Here is a 19,502-nt window from a genome sequence, read left to right as displayed (position 1 = left end):
CGCCCCCAAGGCCCTGGGCCGCGCTCCTCCGGGCCGCCCCCGCGGGGCCCCCTCAGCACCACAGCCCCTTTGGCGCCGCTCACCTGCGCCTCACGGCTCCTGCTGCTCCGCCATCCTGCCGCTCCCTCGACCTCCCATCGCCACGGGTGGCCCCCGCCGCGTTACCCTCCCCTCAAACGCCGTTCCCTCCCCGTGGGTCTAGTTTACAAATGGGATTTATACAGGTCGTGGGATTACGGTCGCCAGCTTGCAGTCAGCAGCTGTGCTTCCTGACACAGCAGCTTTCGTCCCCAGGAATGCTAGGCACAGGTCGGCCCCAAAATACGCATCGTTTCTGCTGTGGAAAAGGAATGGAGACCCACCACACCTGTGCTCCCCAAAAGAGACTGTAAAAGGCATCATGAGTATAATTATAACAGTTGCAGTCAAGGTTTATTTTTCACATTCTTCAACAGGCTAAAGACATGATACAGCATTTCAAAAATTATCTGATAATAAAACACATAAGTTGGAGAATATACTATGGATTCAAGTGATTCCTTTGAGTTCACTCCGCTGGAGGGGACGGGGAAGAAAATTCTCTATAACTCCAGGGACTTCAAAGCATTTCAGATCCAGTCACTGAACAGGTTCCTAAAAACTGTTTCTGAGCCTTTCTTGTATAAGCATTACCTCTGCCCCACCATTTGTACCTGTTTCTCTGCATATGTGCTAAAGAAACGGCACAAAATTGACCCCTGTAAGTATTTCAGGCATGGATTTACCAGGTGGACTACCAGGTCACATTAGCACCACTCAGATACGCTCCAGATCATAATGCAGAGGTGGCCATATGGTCACGCAGGCCCTCATGACAAAATTCAGGCCTGCATATAATACGCCTCCTGCACCTTTTAGGAGTTACAAGACTGGATTTGCCCAGAATAAATTACTGAAGTAGTGAAATATCAACTCAAGACAAACTAAACTTACTAGTGAACCACAGGCTTCAGACTCTCTCACTTCTGGCACCGCAGCTGTGTGCTGCAGGTCCCCTTTCTCGGCCTTTTGTCACATTAGCTCACATTGCAGTATGTCCCTTCTAAGTGCTGAGATGCTAGGAGTCCTTGGTTTTAATGGAGTTGTCTGGAAAGTGAAGAAGAGTAACACCCACCGAGAACAGGAAGCTGAAGCTGAACATTTACCTGAGTCCACAGTCCACAGGAATATAGCTGCAACCCTACCTGAGGCATTGTAGGTGGCCCACGTAACCCAGCTGCACTTTCTTTCCACAAAACGCAGGCAGTGAAACCTTCTACAGTCTCCTTGTAACCTAGGCGCCCACAAATTGTAACATCTTTCCCTCTGCTTCTGTGCTCTGAAAGATCAAATCTAATCTACAGTTTCATAGAACCTTTTAGTTTTAATATTTTACTCCTCCTCAAGAGTCCTTATGATTCCATGTCAGATATGGCTCAATCTCATCAAACACAAGATGGCCCAAACTACTTTAGAAAAAATGTAGTGCACTATCCAGGCTGTGTCCTAACACAGGACAAGAGATTTGGCTGGAAAAATCAGACATACTGCAAGAAATTAGTCGAAACCAGGCAGGAAAGGAAACTGAGACACTGTTTCAAATTGTAACTGTGGCTCAAACCAATACTCCTTTGAGCTGCTCTTTTCACTCCTACCTGTGTAACTTTCCTCGATTTATCATTTGGAGTATTCCAGTCAGTGTATCCTGCCTGGTTTCTCTGCATTTAATTATGCATGTTATTGTTTTTGTATGTATTAAAGCTACCAGTAGGCAAGGAGCACCTATGGCTAGAGAAGACTACAGGATTCTGTGGAAATTCTCCTTGCACGGTCTGGCAGCGTACCAGTCTCCTACAACTGCCCTTCACCTTTTATTTTAGCTTTCATGAGCAATGGGCAATACCATTTCTACCTCCTAAAGTCCACTATCCCCACTGGGAAGCAGGACTATACAGGAGAAGAAAGAAATAAAGCATCTTAAAATCCACTCTGCTCTTCTACTTTGTACACAGCTTGTTTAAGCAAGACTCAAAATTTACTGGGTACACTACAGAACAAAAGAAAAGTGCCATTTCCCAATGGATCTTAAATTCTATTTATAGAAATGATGCAACAACCAGAGGAGCAACTGCTGTGAGGAAGGGCGTCACAAGACCGACGTTGCTTGATGATCTCATTTTTCTGCACTCTCCCCACTTCTTCTGCATCCCTTTTCAAAGACCTGTGTGCTGCAGGTCCAGGAGGATTTCTTTGGGAGTGGCTTGGAGGAGGCAGGGTGAGCCTGGTCAAGGCCTTCCTGAGAGCAGCATGAAAGAACTGAACGCAGGAATGACATTCAGTTGAGCACACGTTAAGGCCAGCATCACAAACAGAACAAATCTGATTCAAACGAGACATGAAAATAAGCCAGATTTTATGAAAACATATGGGATTTCAGTACCACTGCAGAAATTATACATGCTCAAAAAAAGCTAAAACCTCTTTCAGCTATACCACCATAGTCTGCCGTGCCACCAATTACACAGATTCCCAATCACAGAGCAGTTTTTTACAAACCTCCTATTTAGATGGATTTTCTTTTTACATAGCAACAGGGGAAACTCGCATTATACAGGAGATCCAGTTGAGCTAACAATAAACAGAGTGCTAAAAAATGCAAAGATAACAGGCTAGACAGCAGCACTCGGAGCAAGCAGCAGGGGAGAAGCCACACTGTGAACTACAAAGGACCGAGTCCTGCAAGGTCCAGGTCACAGCAGAGGGGGGCAAAGGCAAAGCTCTTTGTCTCTCAGAGCTCCTCCTCTTTAAGGCACAGAGTTGAAGAGAAGTGAATGGGGAAGCATCACAGGGAGAATTCCAGAGAAATTCCATCTCCGGGAAAAAAATTCCACGTGCCATTTCATAAATGTTTCCATGTCCAGTTTTATTTTTGTACAGCAGATTTATAAGAAATACAATGTATCTAGATCTTGCAGAACACTTGGGCTTAATTTTCCACCTTCTTTTGAAGAAACCTGAGTAGGGTACACAGGTGTTCAACAGATACATCCCCTTTGACACGGAGATTTTAAGACATGAAGATTTTTCAGATATTAACAGAGCTGCAAGCAGAGGGTATGTGCTACTTCACATCAGCAAGCGTAAGACTACAAAAGCAGCTCCAGTTCATTCAAAACTGAGTATTAGTTAGCAATTAATTTAATGCAAGAATAGAAAGAAAAGAGTTATCTGAAGGCATAAGTAACAAAGTAGGACTAAATCTGCCTTCTCATCCTGAACTCTTAAGTCTGAGTGGCTTATTCAGGCTTTCCTCTTCATTAACACTAATTTAGCCCCTGGAATAGAACATATATTTTGCCTGGAGCACTGCCTGTTCTGTGCCTTCAATGTTGATGATGTTGATCTTTCTCTCCCTTTCTCAAGTCACAAAAGAGCTTTTAAACCTATTTTCCAATTTAATTCTCTTCCTCATCAGGCCTTGTTTTTTTTTGCTTTCTTCCCCCACTCCCACATCCCAGTAAATGCAAGAGGGGTTTTTTTGTTTTTTTTTTTGCCTTCCTTGGCTGGACTGATAGCCCGTACTCTAAAGTCTTTCTGAGCAATAGGAAGTTCCATGCTGACATAGTGGTTCCTAGTTCTGCTTAACTGCATGAACTGGACAGGCAGAGGCCATTTTGACAAGGAGCAGATGACAGGCTCCCATCTAGATACATGCGGACCTCCAGCCAAGATGAAAAGGAGGGCTGGGAGTTTTCAAGAATTCATACTAAAACTCACCATTCCGAAGCTGACTCCCCCAGGAATCAACCACCTTCCTATCAGTTCAAGGGCATTAGAGGCTGCAGACACGAAAAGTCATTTTAATTTTTAGCTTGTGAGTGCAGCAGACTGTATGTGCCAACTGAGGTTTTACAGAAAGCAGGAGAGGGCCAAAGAGCTATAGTTCTTTACCAGCTTTTAATGTCTCTGTATAGGATGGGATTCTGGAGCAGAACAGGACACTATCCCACTTCTAGATCTTCCACCCCCTTGTCATCAACCCCTCTATCTCCCATGCTGATGAAGAGAAAAACAAGGCCATTGAGACCAATGGGCATTCTCTACGGTTGTCGGGCAAGGTAAGCTATGGTTGGTAAAGGACGACCACCCACTTCTCTGGCTCCCTCTCTCTGTGGTTTCCCACAGAACAGTCTACAGAGATACGTGTTACGTTTAGAAAAGGATAAAAGGGAAACAAGAAAAACACACGCAGCACAGTCACTGAACAAACACACGAATGCCCCGTGCACTGAAGTGTCCCGAAGAAAGCCGCAGATTCTACTGCTGTAGTTGATACATGGTTGATACTCAGACGAACTAATATGGAGACAACTCCTTAGCTTCATTACAGGAGAAACAGCAACTCCCATCCTTCTGGCAAAGATCTCACTTGATAGGCAAGCCTCAGATTTCCAGTAAAAAGAGTTAGCCAACTCTACAGTATTTATTTTAATTCATTAGTGGCTTTTAATTATGATGCTCGTAGAAGCAGTGGGCTCTCCTGTACACTGGCTGATAACATAATTAGAAATTTTCTGTCACCAGAAACAGATGTAGTTATAGAAGCAGCACCCTACCCTTGAAGAATGGTGACAGAGGAGCACTTACAGCTGAATTTTCAAACATCCAGTTTTGATTTGTATCAGCAGCCATTTTAGTAACGCATTGAAGGATATTTTGGATCTAGATTATTCCAGCACTAATATCCTCAAAAGTCTTCAGCACAGAGCAGTACCATTTTGTAAGATAGTGGGTAAATTTGACTGTCTGTACAAGCAGAGATTGAAACACACACACACACACAAATCCCCAAATTCTCCCAAAATATAGAACTCTTACCCAGAATAAAGGATGAGCTTTCTTAGAACTGATGTGTCTTAGATTCTCAAGCAGGTTTCTGAAGATTTCAGTTCTTCTGCCCTGTTCCTCCCCCCGACTGACCTGAAGACACCACTTCCTCTTCTCAGCAGGATCAGTGTCACAACATGCTCTTACCAAAGATAATTGCTAGCTTTATTTTTATTGGAAATGATGGATGCCGTAGCCAATAAATTTAAAAGGAAATGGCAATTTAGCAGCAGGGTGTTGCAGCATTTGTCTTACAAGGACAGTGAATGATTTAAGTTATCTTGAAAAATTAATTCTCAGGGAACTTCTCTGCAAAGCATTAAGCTCCAGTATTAAAGGAGCTAGCTTCTTCTAGCTATGAGTTTAGCAAGATAGCATCATTAGTTTTGAAGATTTTTCTTAAAAAGAATACCACTGAACAAGTTTGCTTCTCAGAGAAAGAGGCAGAAAGTGAGGAATATGCAGAGAGAGGAAGGACAACAGAATGGAAGGAAAGAAACAGTATCTGGTTAGGGATTTTCACACCGAGTTATCAACGTATACTCAAGTTCAACTCCATTGGTACTTTAGCCTCCAGAGCAAGCAGGGGGTTGATCCTGTTAAACTCCAGTAGTCTCAGCAGGCAAACTGTGCCCAGTCTCTAGGGCGTATTAACGCCCACCCTGACCCCTGCCAGGCACAGAAGGAAAAAACTCTCTTGCGACCCCGAGTATGTGAATAAGGCACCCAAGGAAGGAAGATTTCTTTCTCCACCTGTCAGTGCTGCTCCCCGACCTACATGATCAGTCTAATGCTTCGTTATCAGCTCTTCTCCAACCTGCAAGAACTGACTGAAGCCATAAGGCACAGAAACCAATTAGTCAGCTTGATCGAAGAGCTTGCCCGAGAGCTCCTGCAACTCTGCTCCAGAGAACATCACCTTCAGCAAGCTGGAGGCTCGTCTACCCGCAAGTGTTTGAAGTGTGCAAAGAAATAACAGAAACTGCTTATTACAAGGCAACTGAGTCAATGAAGTGAATACAAAAACAGCACTGACTGATCAGCTAAACCGTCATGTGCTGAGAAACCTTGCGTTACATCCGCATAGCGCTTAAAATATCAGTCAGGAAGACGGCACAGATCGACACGGGGTAGCTTCCTTCCCTCACCCACCTGGAAACGCCGCGGGCAGGTACGAGGAACGCGCGGGGAACCTGCGCGCAGCAGCGCGGCGGGGGGCGAAAGCCTCAGAGAGCCCCCGCGCCGCGCGGAGGGGAGGGCAGCTCAGCTCAGCTCAGCTTAGCTCAGCTCAGCCCCCCCCGGCGCTGCCTTAGGCCCCTTCTGCCTCCGCGCTGCCGGGCCGGGCCAGGCGCAGTCACCGCCCGGCCCCTGCCGCGCACCGCGCCCCCGCCTCGGCGCTCGGCAGCGCCCCGCGCAGCAGGAGGAGCCGGGGCAGCACGACGGCTGCCCGGGCAGCCAGTGCCCGCCCGGTGGTGCTCGCCGCCGCCGGGAAGGCTTCCTCCGGCCCGGCCCGGCCCGGCCGAGCGCAGGCCGCGCCGCCCCGCTCCGCTCCCGCCGCGCTCGCGGGGCCTTGGGCGCCCGGTCGCGCTTCCGGGGCGAGCGGCCGGCGCCTGCCCCAAACCGGCGGGGAGGCGCCGGGCTCCTTCCCCCGGCCGCGGCGGGCGCCTCGCCGGGGCGGGCAGCGCTGACGGGAGGCGGCGAGGCGCCGCGGCGGGAAGGAGGGAGGGAGGGAAGGAGGGAGGCGGGCGGGCGAGCGGGCGCAGGCAGCGGCGCGGGCAGCCGCGGCGGGGCCCTGCGCGCCGGGCGGGAGGCGAGCGCGGCCGCAGCCATGGAGGAGCCGGACGCGGAGCCGCCGCTGATGGTGCGGGCGGGCGCGGGGCCGGGGCCGGGGCCGGGGGGGGGCCGGGCGGGGCGGCGAGGCTCCGGGCGCCGCTCAGGGAGCCGCTGTGCCCTCACAGGTGGTGCCGGGCGTGGACTCCGCCGCCAGGCAGCTGTGCTTCGAGTGGGGCCCCGCGGAGATGCTCGTGTGCGAGACGCTCTTCGGCGGCAGAGGTGGGTGCCGGCGCGCGGCCGTTGGGCGGCCGTTGGCGGGCTCGGCCGCCCCGCGCTCCCCGGGGCCGTGTGGACACCCGGCCGCGGCTGCCCGAGCCCCGGGCGCGGCCCGGTCCGCGGCCCCCGGCACCGACGCGGTTCCTTGCAGGAGGTGGGGAGGGGCGGCCGAGCTCCTCCTGCGTCTTCGTCGTCCGCAAGGACCAAGACATATACATCCAGACCTTGCGCAAGCTCTTCAACGAGTCGCACGGCATCTTCATCGGCCTCCAGAGGAGCGAGGAAGAATTTGCTGGGAAATCAAGGAAAACGCAGTGAGTGGACTGTGGTTGCAAAGTTCTGAAAACAAAAGTTGTCACCGCTCTTTCGTCCGCCTCCAGCGAGGCAGACAGCGACCAGAAACCAGTAGCTCTGTACTTAGAGCTACTGTTAATCAGTGATAGTGCAGTATAAATGATTATTTAGGGGATCATTTTACAAAGCATGGCCTTGCACCTCTGCTGAGCAAGCCCTTCATCTGTATATAGCGTGTATATAACCAGCATGTTCAGCCTCGCTGACTTCCACTAGATTTGCCGAAGTGCAGGAAGAATCTACTAATGCAGAAGCACTTGCAAGACCAGTGGTGACTTTAGCAGACAACAGCCGTAGACCTAAAACTCAAATGACTCTTCCTAAACATGGTGTTTTTATGCTTGGCAGATTGGTTCAAGTGAGCAAAAACTACCGCTCGGTCATAAGAGCCTGTATGGAGGACATGCACCAGGCAGCTGGTAAGTTTGCTTGCTTGTTTTCCTACAGCAATAAAAAGACATGCTATTTGTGATTATAACTGTAAGATGTTACTACTGTAAAACACTGTGTATGGATTTCAGTAATTATCAAGACTCCATTTTCGTCCCTGAGATTTCCAAGTTGGTTTATAAATCTGGTCTGAGATTTTTTTGCACTATGTTTTAACTGATTTGGGGAGATTTGCTTGCTTTTCATTTCTGTGGTTGCAGTTTTATGGGAAACAGGCCAAATTAGCAGCTTGCTGCCAAAAAAGTGAGAGATTTTACTCATTCCTTCCATCCTTGCCCTGTAGACATACCACATTTGTAAAAAAAAAAAAAAAAAATAATAATAATAATAATAATAAAAATATATATATATACATAAAAGAGGTAAAAGGTTAGATGAGTACATATATGACAAAGCTAAGTCTATGATTGGTGAGTGACCAAGACTGTTTATCAGTAAAGGGTTGTGAAAGAAGGTAAGCATGTTGGGTTTTGACCTTCTTTGTTTTTCCCTCAGTTTCAGCTCGGGACCCTGCCCTGCACAGCCAGTACAGTACTCAGGTAATCTGCAGTTGTGTCTGCATAGTCACAACTGAACACGAACCATTGGCTAACAAATTCGTCAAGGCCAACACTGTGGCAGTAACGTGTTTTAGTTGTAACTCTGGCTTAGTGTATTGAATACAGTGCATGATCAAGAATAAATGCATATAAATAGTTAGCACCTGTATTTCTAAAACGGTAAAAAGATGTCCAACATCTGGAAACACTGCCGTTTCTTAAATGTGTATTCAGTTTTACAGGTGTGATGTTTTCTTGTCATCTAAAAAATCCAGCTGTGGGCCAGTACTCACCTGGCCAAGACTTCACTTCTCAGATCCTCAAGTTCCTATCAACTACATTTGAACTTTGTAGCAAGCTCTAGAAATCACAGTGAATTTTCAGATGCTATGACAATGTTATTGGAAGAACAGTGTTCACAGAAGTATTGTCTTATTAGCAGCACTGATGTTGCTTAATTGGCCTTTTTTTTCAGTCTCAAATGCAGATGAAAATTATTTTTATAAAACAAAAAAAAATGCTGTTTGTAATGTTAAATTTTAGGAGTGCAAAGAGGCTGAAAATAACAGTTTCTGTACTATTTTTATCTCCCACTAATGACAGATTATTATTGCATTTGAATAGACAAACAGCTGTAATATTTTCTAAGGTGAATGTGTATAGAGAAATTGTGGCCTGCTTCTGTCTTTTAATTTAGATCTCTAAAATGTCAGTAGGGTGTTTATCTTGCCTAAAAGAACCAAGCTTAACTGAGCAATTGCTATGGGCAGTAGATGCCTTTGTGCAGTTAAAAAAAAAAAACAAAAAACATTGTAATAGTTACTAAATCTGAAATGTGTCCCTGCTTTTTTCAGGTTTCTATTCTTTCTGCAATGGAGCTGATCTGGAACTTGTGTGAGATTCTGTTTGTTGAAGCAGCTGTAGGTGAGCAGTGAACTATCCTGATATTAAAATTGAAGGGCTTTTTGTTTGCATATTAATTTGTTTAAAAAGTATATAGCATCCATTGTGTCATATCTTAATAACTTTTTGAAAATATTATTGACAATATATTATCGATAAGCCCTTTAATACCTTTTCTGCTTTGGCAAATTGTCTTCTCCATCTTGAATTATGTCAAACTTAATTTACCTTCTACTTTTCTCCCTCATACATAATACACTATGAATTAACTTTTTTGAAAAAAGATAATGGAGTGCAGTGATATCAACATTTGTTGTCAATTTATTTGACTTTTAAGCATAAAAACATTTTTAAGTTTCAACTGTTTAAGCTGATGCCAAGTAACATTTACACATTCTCTGGTCCAACTCCTTTACCTTTAGGATGCTGTCTTTGAATTCAGTTTGCTTATACTAGCATTTTAAAGAAGGAAATGATCAGAGTAGGCAGACAAATATGCTATCTGCTCAGTCCCAGAATTCAGAAGAGAGGTTCACAAATGTAGATTATTAATTTGAAAAAAAGTTAATTACCTAGCGCCAGATTATCTAGTGCCTCATATCTAATTAATAATGAGAGGATGGTAAATGAAATGAAGAAAAACACTATATGTGTCTTTTGGCATTGCAGGATCTATGATCCAAGTCACTCACCTGTTATGTCCTGAAGTTGGGGGTTCTTAGATAGGTGTCCTTCTACATCATGGAGGAAGCTATTATAGACTGAGTCTTCCTCTTCTGTGTAAAATTTGCCACATGTAATTTTGTCAGTCATCTGGCTCTTCCATGGCCTGGCTACTTAAGGATCTCTGTCCCTTTGTAATATGGGTATGGCAGATAAAAATCTGATTAGTAAGCCTCATCTAATGGTTGTTAAACCGTTAAGGTTGGAATCGTATAAAATAACAAGCAACATAATTGGGAAGTAACAGAATGATATCTTCTCTGCGTAAAGCCGGTCCCCTCCTGCTTCGCCTCCTTGACTGGGTTCGACTTCATGTCTGTGATGTGGACAATATGGTCCGTGAAGTTCTGAGCAGTGAAAATCCATCAAAACATGAGCTCTTTTGGAATGTGGTGAGTACAGTCATCTATAAGCTTCTTATATGAAAAGAATTCACTTTTTTCTTCTTTGCCTTCCTCCTCCCCATTTGACAGTGATCCCGCATCTCAAACTGATACATAGGATACTGCTTCTATCTGCATATATAGTTTTAAGATGAAACCATTGTGAAGATCATACTGCCCCTCATTTCTAACATGATCATTTCATTTCAGATCCACAGAGGCCAAGACTTGTACTGTATATTTGAATTAACAGAGCCTAAAGTTTAAGCATTTTAACTCCACTTAACTTGACTAAACCACAAGTTAAAATTCCCCTCTGATGCTCCACCTGGGTATTTTGTAGCTTGCACAGTGCAGTGCTCACACACAGGTGGTTTTTGCAGGTGGATGTCTTTGTGCTGCAAGGCCGAATGGATGAAGCACGGCACTTACTCTCTAAGGAAGCCAGTGCCAATCCTACATCAGTGAACATGTGCAGAATCTTGGATGACTTGATGAAGAAGATGCCTGTGCCCAGTGTATGTACAAAGCCATTTTTCATGCAGTTTTGTAGGGATGATGCTGTTACACCAGTCTGTTTCATCTCCGCAGTGGCTCCTATAACATCAAAGCACATTGACCATTAAAATATCTCAGTCATACCCCTCTCAGTAGTAATATTTGCATTCTTGAATTGCCCAGAAGGCCCAACTACACAGGAAAGAACTGTTAGGTGAAAAACCAACATAACCAGAAAGATCATTTTTGCAGCAGGATACATTGTCCATTTGTCTGAAACAGTTCCTGTTGAAAACTCTTTCACGGTATTGCAGGGAATATTCTTTGAAGACTTTACCAACAGAGTTTCTCTATTGCAGTGATCTCCTTGAGGAGTTAAAATTGCAGCTGCGTCACTGTAGTTGTTTTGTGGCTTCTTGTACAGTCTGTCACTTTGCCTTATTTAGATGGGTAAAGGAAAACATTTCAAATGCAACTGGAGAACAATATGAAAAATTCTGGTGGCAGCCCAGTGTTTAGCTTTTTGGCACGAATGGCTGTGAGAGTTGAGCTCAGGTGCTCATTGCGATTTGACTTGACATTTCCTTTATCTTATGTGCATACATCTTGTGTTCAGCTTGGCAACACCCAGACGCTGACTGAGATGGAGCTGAAATGGCAGCACTGGCATGAAGAATGTCAGCGGTATCTACAGGATGGAACTTTTGCTTCCAATTCCCACATGGAATCCATCTGCAAGGTGCGTTTTGGATGACAGGGAAAGAGACTCTGGACGAGTATTGAGTTCATCCTTTTGCACTTCAGAAGTCCTGTGTAGTCATAAGTAACTTTGATATGCTAGACAATCTGTTAATTAAATCAGAAGATTTCAAGCCAAGGCTTCTGTACTGTGTTCTTGGCTTTTCCACAGACTTTGCAAGCCTGGGCAGATTATTTGCTCCTCCTTTCCCAAACCATAATGCTGGTTAGGGAATTGAGCTCTGAGAAGAAGTTCTGTCCTTTGCTGTTTAATTTTGATTACATTATGCACTTTACAAAATGGGAGTAATGTCCCTGAAGAATTAAGATGCAGCTACTTACATTGCCGTATTTGCAGAGTTACTCTCATATTTTTCTCCCGTTAGATCCTGCTGGGCGATGAGAATGCCATACTGGAGAAAAAGGAACTTATGACTACCTGGTACCACTTTCTGGTTACCCGACTCCTGTACTCCCATCCAACTGTGAAGCCAATGGAACTGCGCTTCTATGCACAGGCAGGAAATAGAACTATTTTTATATCCTCCACAGTTTAATGCACAAGTGCTACTGTATTTAAAACAAAACAGCTTTGGGAGGATTGACATCTTACAGTAACTCTATACCCATGAGATTTTTCCTAGAATTTGGAAGTGGACTGGGAGACTGATACTGTGGGCAAATTGTTGAGGAATGAGTCTCTTGAGTGTCTAATGCTACCAGTCTTGTTTCTGCAAATTGTTTTCCCAGCTTCCTTACACTACAACATTGTATCTTTTCTGTTAATGTGTTTCCGTCTTTAAGGCATATTCTTTCCCACAAAATAACCTAAGTGAGGCTGTTACATTCAATGTCTTCCTTTATATTGTCTCACATTTTTTCATTTATCATGTCTTGTTATCTTACTCCACAGTCTAGTATGGACCTGTTCCTGGGTGGAGAAAGCAGCCCTGAGCCTCTAGACACCATTTTAATGGCAGCCTTTGAATTTGAGTTGCATCAAGTGATCAAGGAATGCAGGTTGAGTTTTAAGATTTTTGACTCCCTAGTTTTATGGTATTTCTTCTCGGTGACTTCACTCCCGAAGTCACTGGGATCCCGGTGTATTTGGGGTAGACAGTATGGGTACAGACTACTGAATTATCCTTTTAAAGAACTCAACAAGAAAATGTGAAGCAGGCAGCAATTAAAAGTATTCCATTAGGTCTGGGACACTGCAGCCAGACTTTATACAGTAATATAACTTCTGTCACAGTAAAAAAATAACTGTGGAAAACCTGACATATTCCTTGGCAGTTGTAGGCTTAGCTTTTTCTTTCTTTTGCTTGCTTCAAATTTAGCATTGCCCTGAGCAACTGGTGGTTTGTGGCTCATCTGACTGACCTGCTGGATCACTGTAAACTCCTGCAGTCTCACAATCTCTAGTAAGTGTTTATTTGCACTCATTATTCAGACACACAGAAACAAGAATAACCGAAACAGCATGTGGATTTTGGTTGAAAAGGGGCATGTTGGGCATTTGCAGAAGATGGAAAATAAAGGTGCTGCATGTGCCCAAGAAGTTACAAGCAGCCCAGATGCTCTGAGGAGCAGAAGCAGTTGCTGACCTGATGAATTCAACATGCTATTTCAACAGTGCCTCAGTGCAAAGTTTTGTGTTTTTTTTTAATATATAATTTCAGCTGAAATATAATCAAGGGCCTAAATGGGATTATGGGTATGGTGTGAAACTTATCTAAAAAGAGTTTTCATACTCATGTTTTTTAAAAATTTAAAATTGAGCAATTGAATGCTGTTATCTGAATTCCCTTGAAGTTTAAGTTGCTTAAAGCACTCACTGCTTCTTGTAAATTATATTTGCTAAGTGCTACAAATAATTGGCAGGCCTTCCCAAAGAGAAAGCTGCCCTACATGCTTACGCCTGAGGTATGAAGCTTATTAAGATAGCCCATGAGAAAATATGCTATATAGATGAAAAGTATTTTTGAAATAATTCAGCAGGTGTAAATAATAATGCTTGTGGTTTTTGTTTATTGTCTTTTTCAGTTTTGGTTCAAATATGCGTGAATTCCTTCTACTAGAGTATGCCTCAGGACTCTTCTCCCATTACAGGTAGCAAATCTTCTCTGCTCAGAGGCTAGACTAACATCAAGGCAGCCAAAGCAAATAACTTCATGTTAATAAAGTTAAAAGGCAAAACTTAGTGAAGTGGCTGTTAGGATTTCAGCAAAGGTATCCGTAAGGGATTGTACAACGCTACCATGTTTTCTTTCCTGAATTAAAGACAAAACCCATCAAGCATATTGACTAGGATAGAATTGTTCCTTCCTCTGTGGCTTTTTTGGTACAGAGCAAATTGTACCAAAGCACTTGTGAGATGCAGGTATTCCAGAGTTGTTAAAATAGGCAACTGATATTTCATACAAACTAAAAGCCATTTTAGATCTGAATGTTAAGTTAATCAGAGTTAACTCTTGTTAATCCAGACTCAGGTTTTCCTTGTGACTTTAATGTTATGCTTATTTAAGACTTGCATGATTGGAATGTTTGACTTCTCTTCTCCTCTCAGCCTGTGGCAGCTGGGGGTAGATTACTTTGACCACTGTCCAGAATATGGCAGGGTTTATTTGGAGCTGCATATTGAGCGGATACCCCTTAACACAGAACAAAAGGCCCTCAAAGTGCTGAGGATCTGCGAGCAGAGACAGATGCATGAACAAGGTGATTGTTTCTCGAATCTCTTTGTTTATAGTGATATAACTGAAACTACTGAAACTGATTCGTTCTTCCCTCTTCTCCTGTGCCTTTCGCCTAAGTTCGTAGCATCTGTAAAATCATGGCCATGAAAGCGCTGCGGAACAATCGCTTGGGCTCTGCCCTGTCTTGGAGCATCAGAGCTAAGGATGCGGCTTTTGCTACACTAATATCAGACAGGTGAGTCTGAGTCAAGCTCTCAGATGATGCTGCTACAGTGGGATTGTAGGAATGGGGAGAAGGTGGCCATCCTGAAAAGGGTCTGCAGGCAGACTGAGACTGTCTTTCTCTCAGACCAAGCATGTGCTTCTGGAGTAGAAAATAAGATATTGCAGATGAAAGTACCAAACTGTTAACTATTTCTTTTCTACGCCTTTTTACTCTGTCAGATGCAGAGATGAAACAAGTTGACTTTATCTAACAATCCAGTCCTCTTAAGCCTTGCTTTGATAAACGTTTCTTTTGGCAATAGTTCTACCTTATGCACTGCCCTTTCACTTGCTCCAGTACAGCTGTGTGATGGACTGCACAGTGAACTAGGGAACTAACCTGGGTGAAAGATATTCCCTTTCCATGTTTTATTCAGTAGATCATTTTTAACCAATCCAGTTCACCATACAGTCTCCAAACAAGTCAGTGGGAACTGTTTAAGCCAGCATTTCTGCAAAAAAAGTGTTAAACCACAATTATAATGTGTATAACAAAGAGTAAAGTTTCATCGAGTGCCTGGTTTTGAATAAACTTGTCACAATATTTGACCTTGAAGGGATGGGAAGGTTGTTATCAAATAGAAGATGATGCTAATGCTTAGCTTAGACCTAGATAAAAAGATATGGGCTTTTTCCAGACTCTCTTCAGGCTTTTTAATCTCTAACAACCCATGTCATGTATTTTCTGCTAATTGGAAATAGGCAGGTATCAATCTGTTTGCATAGTTAGAGTATAATTTTTAAATTACACTCTGGATAGAAGGCCAGGTAATACACAATCTTCAATAGTGAAAAGGGAGTAATGAGAGATTGCTGGTTTTTTTTCTTTGAGGGAGTAAGAGCCATTATATTTCCTTCAACAGAAGGTGAAAGAAAACCATCACAGGGAGCAGACGCTGAAAAAAGCAGCATAATGAAGGCTCTGACAGGACAGACAAAAAGCTTTTAGGGCTTTATTTGCTCCTGCTGCTTATCAACTCTTTTACACAGCAGAAAAACAGAGCTTTTGTTATGATGTGGGAGCGTTATTTGTACATCCCCCAGCCTCAGCTTCCTGTGCTCCTTCTTTCACTTTTTCCTTTAAAGAAAAAATCTCAACTACCACAAAATCTAGAAGAGTAAATAAACTGTCTTAGACACATGTTACACCAGCTCATTGGCCACTCCCAGGAAACATTTTGATGTCTTCTGAAGCCCTCAGAGGTGGTTGATTAAAATGGAACTGGAACTGAAGTTTTCTGAGAAAGGATTGGGAGATAAAAAAATGAATGTGGAAGATACTCTCCCCTCTAAGCTTTTATTGTGTTTTACTTTCTCCATAGATTCCTCAAGGATTATTGTGAAAAGGGATGCTTCTCTGACTTGGACCTCATTGATAATTTGGGACCATCCATGCTTCTCAGTGACCGTCTGACATTTCTTGGTGAGAATTGTCCAGTTTTCATTCTGTTCTGTTATTTAGAACATTGCTAGCTCTAAACAATTATTTGGACTTTTCTCTTCTGTCATCTGGCTACATCCTGTTACAGGTGATGAGGGGAAATCAAATACCTGAAAGTGAGCTGGGATGCAGCCTGCTTGCTATCCAGACTGCATTTCCAATTGCGCTCACAGTAGGCATCTGTTTTGTGCTTCTTTGAGCAAGACAATTCTGAATTCTGACAATCATATGCTTCCGCTTTCTTAGTCTTTTTCTAGTCTGTATCACTGCCTAGTGACACTTTCTTGAAACATTAGTGAACACAATCTGGAAGACTTTGGGGGGTCATCCTTAAGTAGACTCCTAGTTATTTTGACAATTTGGTAATTTTACTAACTTCATAAAGCTCTCCAAAGTGCCTCTACAGTTATTCTAGGTTCAGTGTGCCAATTTCAAGCCCCCTCAAACAACAGATCTCTCCTACCCTTTCACTAGAGCAATTGTGCTATATAACAGTGGAAGGCCTCCATCTAGTTTCCTTTACATACCACAGCTTCCTTCTCCTGGCTGGCACAAGTGTAGGCTGTGGTAACTTGCCCAGCTGTCTGCAACTGCTCCGTAGCCTTTGATGATTAATGGACTAAGACAGGAAACAGAGCTGAAGTGCACCTTTCCCTGGAGCCATGGCAGTTAGCAAGCCCAAATACTTGGCCCAAAATCTAATGAGAATATAGAATAGCTGTTGGCAATTGGACTGAGTCTCTTCTGACTGACAACAGCTTCACAGTGAAGGTAATCCTAGAGTCTGATATGTTCCCATCTGGTCCAGGCCTGCAAAACTGGAACGGTATTTCCTTAATTTAAACCTTATCCTAAATTAAGCCTAGACTAACTGTAACTTTTGGAAATTGATATTCCCTCATAACTCAGTATGTGCAATGCCACCCAGCAACTCTTGCATGAACCCCCCAGAGTTGTAGTTTAATTGTGAAACTATGATTATTTAAAAGTGACCTCCCTTCCTGCTTTTTAGAATAATTCCTGGAAGGCCTGAAAATACTTCTGCTCATTTTTTCTTTGGAGGTTTTAGAAACATCAGGTATGCTTTTGCTGGACATCTTGCAGATGTCTCTATCTTGAGTTCAAGCATTAATCAAAGGGGAATCTGAACGGGAATCGTTACTTCCAGCTGTGTTGACAGTTCAGTGGATATAAACAAAACCACAGACTAAAACCCACTTTCATCCTCAGCCAGTTCTCATGTACTGGATATTGATCTCACTGATTCATAGCAAAAGCAGAATTCTCCATATTAACAAAGATCTCAGTTTCCATATAAACAATCAGGAAGACTATGAAGCCTTTCAGGCCTCATGATATTCTGAAGTATCAAAAAGAACATTCATCCCTCTCCTCTCCCCTCCCATTTCTGTTTTTTTGCAGACACCAGCAGTCTTTCTAAGCCACTCATGCGGTTGCTCACCCTGAAACACTCAGCACCACACTGAGAAACCGGAGACAGTATCAGTTAGCTGACAGGCTGCTTCAAGCAGTAAACCTTACCAAGAACAATAGCAGGCTTTCTGCTGCCTTTTCAGCCAGCCTCTCTTTTAACCTTTTTTTTTTTTAACCTTTCTTGATATACAAGATTCCAGCTTTCCCATTCACCCAGGCTCAGCTGCTTTGAAGGTTCATTTCAATTGAGGGTAATTCTACCACAGGCTTCATGAGAGCAAACTGACCTCAAAATATCCTGTAACCTAGGCTTGTGCTGTTCTGACAGACACTAATGCCTTTTACCCTTCACCAATACCCCGTGTGTAGGGAAGTACCGAGAATTCCACCGGCTGTATGGTGAGAAGAGGTTCTCTGAAGCTGCCAAGCTGCTTCTGATGTTGATGACTGCCCATATTGCTCCTTGCTCCTTCTGGATGACCCTGCTGACAGATGCCCTTCCCCTGCTGGAGCAGAAAGAGGTGAGCATGCTGGTCAAATGTGACAAAGACCACCACCCCCCTTTCTTTTCTTCCCGACAAGGTATCTCAAAGCAGTAACCCCTTTCTCCCCCACAAGCTAGGACTTGCACTTCCCAGTGCAAGTGAACTGTTTATGAGAGTTCAAGAATTGCATAGTTCTCCAAATGTCATTTCAGTAGGAGCACAAAGGACCCCCTGTACTATCATGAGATGCCAATTTGAATCCAGGATGGGATAATCAACTATTAATTCAGTGCCCTTCTTTCAGAAAATAGCAATAGAATACATGTATGCTGATGATTTAAGTATGCTGCATCTAGTTCCTTCTGGTACGTAGCTTGGAGATTGTTCTAGTGTGCTGCCTTCTGCTAAGCTGAATTTTTCTTTTAAGATCCATCAAGAAAATGGCAGTTTAGTAATTATAAACCTGTGACTGGATAAAGCCCAGAGAAACCTGCTCTGACCTCATTGCTGACCCTGCTTATGCAGGAGCTTGGACCTCCTGAGGTCCCTTTCAACCTGAATTATTCTAGGATTCTACCATCAGACTGGATCTGTGGCAGTGTGGAAGCATTCTCCTCCTCTCAGTTGAGTTATCTTCTCAGACCATGCGATGTCCTTAAACTCAGTTATTTCAGTAAATACTTTAATTTCCACAGGTCATATTTTCAGCAGAGCAGACTTACGAACTGATGCGATGTCTGGAAGACTTGACAGCAGGGAAGTCAGATAAGCAGAAATTCCAGGTACTACCTCTTTCAAGGGCAACTAGATAGTGAGTCAGTGGGGCTCTCTGGGGGGTCAGGGAAAGCAAGCCTGAACTTTCTATTCCTGCACTGAGGCAGAAAAAAGAGAGCATAAGGTACTGAGGCTGTTATTTTTAAAGGTTGGCCAAATGAGGCATCATCATAAGGTACTCAAGCAGTACAAGACTACTACTACTCTTCACTGTTCTGCTGCTTTGCATTGTACTATGATGCTTTTCCAAGATAAATAATTGCATAATTACATGTGATAATTACATGAGCAATGAAAAGCTGAGATGCTGCCACCTAACAGCTCAAGCTATGAAACGTTCCAGGCACAGAACAAACAGGGAACCATTTGCTACACATGCAAACCTCTGCAGCTGCTAGAAAAAGAAAAGGCTTGGTAGATCTGTCTTGTGTTGATTAAAGCGTAGGAAACATTTTACCCTCTTCAGGAGGTCCCAGAGAGAAACAGAACTTATTGGGTCATTACTGCGTGTAACAGTCTACCTCAAACTCTTCTTACTTTTAGGATGATGACGTTGAGACTATGAAGGTGGAAATGCTGAGACTTGCTCTTGCACGAAATCTTGCAAGAGTCATCGTCAAAGAAGGCACACTGGAAGGATCCTGAAGAGAGCAGTATGTTATTTTACTATTCCTCTGCAATTCACTGTACATAAACCTGACCATTTTTCTAAGAATAAATGTCTTGTTTTGCATATTGCTTGGTGAATTGTTCTAGTTTTCTGTAAATATAATTTTTAAAAAACTTAAATGTAACTTTTAAAAACAAGCTACATCAAAACGTTAAGGTTGCTTGTTTGAAGTTGGACTTGCAACCTCCCCATT

The 19,502-nt window shown here is 43.5% G+C and overlaps 1 protein-coding gene across 4 annotated transcripts in view; it reads left to right on the top strand.

The window, feature by feature from the left end:
- The first annotated feature begins 6,708 nt into the window (after positions 1-6,708).
- NUP85 (nucleoporin 85) overlaps positions 6,709-19,502 on the top strand; it is a 23,405-nt gene continuing 10,611 nt past the window's right edge. For 2 of the 4 annotated variants that reach the window (XR_010886100.1, XM_067308527.1), the window contains exons 1-19: positions 6,709-6,766; positions 6,864-6,957; positions 7,106-7,268; positions 7,657-7,727; positions 8,254-8,297; positions 9,152-9,221; positions 10,194-10,315; positions 10,690-10,824; positions 11,421-11,543; positions 11,929-12,060; positions 12,456-12,562; positions 12,883-12,966; positions 13,589-13,654; positions 14,112-14,263; positions 14,359-14,476; positions 15,828-15,928; positions 17,750-17,901; positions 18,561-18,647; positions 19,183-19,292. Coding sequence is in view for 3 of the 4 variants with exons in the window: in XM_067308527.1 (XP_067164628.1) it covers positions 6,734-6,766; positions 6,864-6,957; positions 7,106-7,268; positions 7,657-7,727; positions 8,254-8,297; positions 9,152-9,221; positions 10,194-10,315; positions 10,690-10,824; positions 11,421-11,543; positions 11,929-12,060; positions 12,456-12,562; positions 12,883-12,966; positions 13,589-13,654; positions 14,112-14,263; positions 14,359-14,476; positions 15,828-15,928; positions 17,750-17,901; positions 18,561-18,647; positions 19,183-19,284 (1,956 nt within the window). In the remaining variant the exon portion in view is untranslated. Of the gene's footprint in view, positions 6,767-6,842; positions 6,958-7,105; positions 7,269-7,656; positions 7,728-8,253; positions 8,298-9,151; positions 9,222-10,193; positions 10,316-10,689; positions 10,825-11,420; positions 11,544-11,928; positions 12,061-12,455; positions 12,563-12,882; positions 12,967-13,588; positions 13,655-14,111; positions 14,264-14,358; positions 14,477-15,827; positions 15,929-17,749; positions 17,902-18,560; positions 18,648-19,182; positions 19,375-19,502 lie in introns of those variants that run through there. The other 2 variants (XM_067308526.1, XM_067308528.1) reach the window with 2 other exon arrangements.

This window comes from Apteryx mantelli, chromosome 19 (assembly GCF_036417845.1).
Source record: "Apteryx mantelli isolate bAptMan1 chromosome 19, bAptMan1.hap1, whole genome shotgun sequence".
In the NCBI taxonomy this organism is placed as follows: Eukaryota; Metazoa; Chordata; class Aves; order Apterygiformes; family Apterygidae; genus Apteryx; species Apteryx mantelli.
This window is presented reverse-complemented; position numbering and strand designations above follow the sequence as displayed.